Here is a 5529-nt window from a genome sequence, read left to right on the forward strand (position 1 = left end):
CAAGCTACTTTGTGCCGAGCTGGAGGTGCCATGCTGAGGTTATTCTACCCGAGGCGGCCTACTTAGGCTTGTTGGAACAAATTTATTAGGAGGCTCCCGAGCTCACCCCGAAGTGCCTTGAGCTCGGGAGATCCCTGTCTTGCAGTACCCTGGTTTGGGATACCTGTGGAAGAATCTTAGCTCGGGGTGTTCCCTTGAGGAGGAGCTCGCGGCTCCTTACTGTGGAGGAGCTCGGGGGCTCCTTTACTTGGGAGGAGCTCGGGATCTCCTTTATGTGGGAGGAACTCAATTGGGGGCTCCTTTACTTGGGAGGAGCTCGGGATAATCGGAGTGTCACCTGGTGTTGAGCTGCCACGTTGGACCTTGACGGATTGATCGCGCTGAGCTGTCACTTATGCTGAGTCACGCCCACGTATCCCACTATGATGAGGTCGGGGCAAATCACCCTCCATCATTTACCGTTGAAAGCATTTAAAATGTAGCATTGGATACAAAAAGGACTAAACTTCAATGTGGTTTGCATGATCTTTCGATGGTTAAAAATGGTACAAAGAAGAGTTTAGGTTCTGTTTGGTTCGAGGGAATAGGAGTATGTTTGGTTAAATGGAATAGAATTCTCATTCCCATTTTAGACGGAATGAGATTCTCCTATATGGGGGAATGCCCATTCCTGACCCCACTCCAAGAAATGCCATTCCCATGTTGTGTTTCACTTCCGCATGGGAAAATGGAAACCTCCAGTCCAGAAGGTTAGTTTGGAAATTTCAATTGAATACGAATGGTATTGTCGGTATTTCGTCGATGTTCCAACCGTTCAAAACAGTGGTCAGAAAAGGTTCTACCGACACGGGAGCAGTGTGACTGGCTATCATCGGTCGCTATTTGGATGGTGGTTTCCTCTGTTTAAACCTCCAAAACCCGTCCGTTTTTTCGTCGTTTTCCGGCTCTGTGGTCTCTCCTCCCGCCCTCCTGTTCATTTCTGTGCATTCTCTAAAGCCTAAGCCCCCCTAAATCTTTACACATTTTATTTGTGTTTACTGCAGATTTTTAGGGTTTCTTCTCTACTTTAATTTTAAGGCACCGGATATGTACCCGGTTCCTCTCTGAGCACCGAAATCGAGAGCCAAAACTTGTCGCAGAGCTTTCTCAGAGGGTACATTAATGGAAAGTTAGCTACTTTGCTTGTCGTTGGATCTTACGTCGGGCGGAAAAGGCTTAGACTTGAAGAAAGAGAGTTTTAGCAATGTCTGTGGCTACTGAACTTCAATCATCAACCGAACAGGAGACTGAAGGCAGACCTGTTCTGGGACCAGCTGGAAACAGAGTTAGGGTTTCAGAATCAAAAGATGCGAAACGGAAAAAGGATGGTCTTAAGAAACCACAAGAAACGAGAAGGTTGCCGGAGTCTGTTATCCAGCGTAATGTTTCGGTCGACAGTTCATGCTCCTCGGATTCTTCTTGCAGCAGCTCTTCCTTGAAAACAGCGAGCATCATGAGAGTCAAACAGAATGGCTTGAAGTCTGAGAAGGTTGTTACTGAAGGAGCCAAGGCCCTGACGGGCTTGAGGATCAAAAAGAATGGCTCAAAGCCTACGAAGGTTGTTCCGGATGGAGTTGAGGTCCCTTCCCCGACGCCACCAGTTCTAGCAAAGCGGTGCGATTGGATTACACAAAATTCTGGTAAGAGATATGTGCTCTTCACACGTTTCCTTCTTTTGATATATATATATATATATATATATATATATATATTTTGTTTGGATTCTTTCTTCTTCGTTGTTTGAGACTTTGAGGAGCTTATTTATTTATCATTATTATTTTTCGGTGAGAGTATTTGCTATGCTTCGTTCCATTTGGAATTCAAACTTTAATGCGTTTATCTTTAACTCCATTTTCTTAAATAAAAACATGGAACTGTTGTAAGAAACTACATAGGCAATAATTATCAAAAAAAAAAAATGCTACATAGGCAGTCCTGTTTTTTAGGAATTTGAATTCGTGTATCTAAGTCCGTGGAAATTCTGGTAATTTCTAAAAATAATGAAACTTAAGAGAGCTCCCATCTTAATCTCCCATATGCGGAAACTTAAGAAACTAATTAAACATCAAAACATAGTTTTCTCCAGCGATGTTATACTCCACAATTTATGACATTCAATACCAAGTAAAGGTATACATGGTGGGTATCCAGGTCATAAGTGCGGAACAGTTCTTACATATTATGAGAAATGATGATCCGTGTGACATATTAGTTACATAGGTGATACAAGTATCTCTTAATTCAGATGAATCTTGTTTAAAACCATACTTCTAATGGTCCATAAACTGAAGTTCTTCGTGATCAATAACCCATTTTTCCGATGCAGGGACTTCTTTGTTCTCCTTTTTCACCTGGTTTTCTTACTAGTCCAGAGCTTTGCAGCATGTTGCTATTGCTGCAATATCAGCAGATGTCACATCTCTGACTCAGTCAGACTAGGTCATGGGCATGCCACATGTGGCATTAGCTTTGAGCATATGATTGATCCATGCACCTAGATTTACCCAGGTTTCCCCTTTACATCAAAGTTAAACGGGAAGGACTCACAAAGGTGAATCCTTCATCTTAAGAGGTGAGACAAAACAGTATGTAACCTTGATGATCCAAAAAGAAAAGCAAAATGTAACATTTATTTTTCACTCCTCTCACACTTTTAGCATTCAACATTATCTATAGAAAACACACGCAGACAATTACATGAATCGAAGGACTTGTTTGGGTGGACAAAGAAGAAGACTGAAATATCGTATTTGATCAATTCATTAAAAAACTTAGCGGTTGATGTTTCTTACTGATTGTCCTCTGTTACATGTCAGTAAGGACACATTAAGGTTTCTCTTGGTTTCCGGCAATGTGAATTACCAAAAAAGTTGCTTGTACTGGAACCATATTGATTTAAAATTTAGAATAATGTATTGCTTAGGATTTAAGAACATTTCGAACAATGACTCATCAAAAAGCAAATAGGAGTGTTTTGAGCACATGTAGGATTTTGAAGTTTGACAAAAATTATATGATATCTCAGGGTGTAAATCAGTTGGACTTTTAGGGCTGACTTTTGTTGCAAATGAAATTTGTACAAATTTTATTGCTTGCATTAGCATTATTTTGAAAAGATGCTTAATTTATAGAAAGCCAAGAACACACAGCTAAATTGACCTTAGGAATTAGGCAATGATCAGATGGCAGAAAACCACAAGTGCTCCATTAGGGGTGAAATTTTCTTATATGTTTGTTGTATACATTTCTGAAGGAGTTAAGGTATGAATTTGGATCCTTGAGGCAAAGTTTGGATGCATATTTACAAGGAGATCTTGAACTCTGACATGTTGCTAGTTTGGGGATTAGCCTTGAGGATATACATTTTTCTTGCAAGATTTCAGTGAATGGCCATAAAAGTTGCACTTTTAATTGAGATATATCAGTCTTAGGCATATTTCAAAGAAATGTCTATTGTTTCATTGGTTTGAATTTGTGATCCATGGGCTCAATCATTCCTATATGTATGGTTAAGACAATGCTCCTATGCCTTTAACTTATTTTGGTCTTTGCATCATAGATCCACTTTATATTTCTTTCCACGATGAAGAATGGGGTGTCCCAGTCCATGATGATAGGAAGCTGTTTGAGCTGCTTGTCTTATCAGAAGCATTAGCTGAACTCAGCTGGCCAACTATTCTTAACAAGAGAGACATATTCAGGTATATGACTCTAGTGCCTCCATTTAAATTCAAGCCTTTATTGGGTGTATGTTGTCTGACATTTATTGGATCTTTTGCCAGGACGCTTTTTGACAATTTTGATCCTGCAACTATTGCACAATTTACTGAAAAGAAGGTGCTATCACTTAAAACAAGTAGCAGCACCTTGCTATCTGAGCCAAAGCTTCGCGCTGTTGTAGAGAACGCCAGGCAGATAATAAAGGTAATAAACACTTGTGAAAAGGCTCCATCCTCTGCTCACACTCATTTTTCAACTGCATCATGTGGATCATATATGTGTGGTAAAAAATGGGACGTTGCCTTAAAAGATTTTGATTGAATGAAGAGGTTAAAAACTTGAAGCAAAACTTCAAATTTAATACACTTCAGATTGTCTCTTCAACTTAGCAATTGTGTGTTTTTTGTTTACACGCATAGAATTTATTTCGGACTCAAATATTGTATCACACTAAACACAACCAAAGGATGTTTTTGATCTTATAATTTGCTCCTCTTCTGCAGGTTCAGCAGGAGTTCGGTTCATTTGCCAACTATTGCTGGAGCTTTGTGAATCACAAACCTTTGAGAAATGGATTTCGTTATGCACGGCAAGTACCAGTTAAGACACCAAAGGCCGAGACCATGAGCAAGGATATGATGAGGAAAGGCTTCCGTTGTGTGGGACCCACTGTTATTTATTCATTCATGCAGGTAGCAGGGATTGTAAATGATCACCTTGTCACCTGCTTCAGATACCAAGAGTGCAACTCAAACATCCAGAAGGATTTAAAAGCCAAGACTGAGAATATGGAAGTAATGGCTAAGGCTTTGGAGAAAACATGTTTATCTAACAACTGAATTTCCGTGTTGCCTATTTCCTGCAATCAAACAATCTGTAGTATGGAATTCATCAAAAAAAAAAAACAATCTGTAGTATGGAAGATGTAAAAGATGTGATGGGAGTGTTTTTTTTTTCTTCTTTTTCCAGTCTCAGGGGACTGGGGAGTGTATCTTTTGATGTTCTGTTACTGTTAGCACGTTTCTTCATCTGTTGTGTATAACTTGAACCACCCAAAATAATAGTTTTCAAGGGGAAATTTGTATTTAATCCATGTAGTTGAGGAGGTTATGCTTTTCAACGATCCATCAAAACCGCTGTTGCTTTGAAATCAAATATTAAACCATGGTCCTATTACTGCAAACCCTTGTAGATAGTCTTTATATTTTGTTTTGAGAAATAAATGGGCTGCAATAAGCAGAGCACGTTCGGTCAAACTGAACCCTTCAATTTTGTATGTCTCGTGAACCTGAGAATGTTGAGAATCATCAACTGGTCTTAATGCCAGGCAAATTCTCCTCCTGCTCCTGCATTTCCAGAGGGGATGCCATTGCGAAACCCAAGACATTTGTATCATGATCTCAGCCGTTGGATCCTGATCCCATCCATATTAGCACATGCTAAAGAGCTATTTTATTACAGCAGATAAGCAGAACGAATACAGTGGTTGTGGTTCAATTGTCATTTACATTTGCAGTTCTGTGACTTCTGTCCTAACAATCAAGCTCTTCTTTACTTGGATTAGCTTACCCAAGATACAGAGTTGCGATTGTTGTTACAGTAGTAGAGCGATCGATCTCTCAAGTTGAATTTTTCATGGCTATTCACCATTGTTTAGCGACAGAAAAATCCCCAACAGGCCTACAGCAAGAGAAGGGGAAGGGACTGTACCATGTACATTAAAAACAAATAAGCGTGGTAGAGGTCTCTCGCACAGTCTCTCACATGCTT

General features: G+C 39.8%; 1 protein-coding gene across 1 annotated transcript; it reads left to right on the top strand.

Annotated features, from left to right (window-relative positions):
- The first annotated feature begins 932 nt into the window (after window positions 1–932).
- On the top strand, window positions 933–4879 carry LOC104595760 (DNA glycosylase superfamily protein). Its single transcript, XM_010256636.3, has 4 exons — window positions 933–1679; window positions 3599–3740; window positions 3822–3963; window positions 4263–4879. Exons 1-4 carry the CDS (start codon window positions 1244–1246, stop codon window positions 4596–4598), a joined length of 1056 nt encoding a protein of 351 aa, XP_010254938.1. The 5' UTR covers window positions 933–1243; the 3' UTR covers window positions 4599–4879.
- The last annotated feature ends 650 nt before the right edge of the window (window positions 4880–5529 follow it).

The sequence above is a fragment of the Nelumbo nucifera genome, chromosome 5 (assembly GCF_055504915.1).
Source record: "Nelumbo nucifera cultivar China Antique chromosome 5, China Antique-T2T, whole genome shotgun sequence".
NCBI classification, from domain to species: Eukaryota; Viridiplantae; Streptophyta; class Magnoliopsida; order Proteales; family Nelumbonaceae; genus Nelumbo; species Nelumbo nucifera.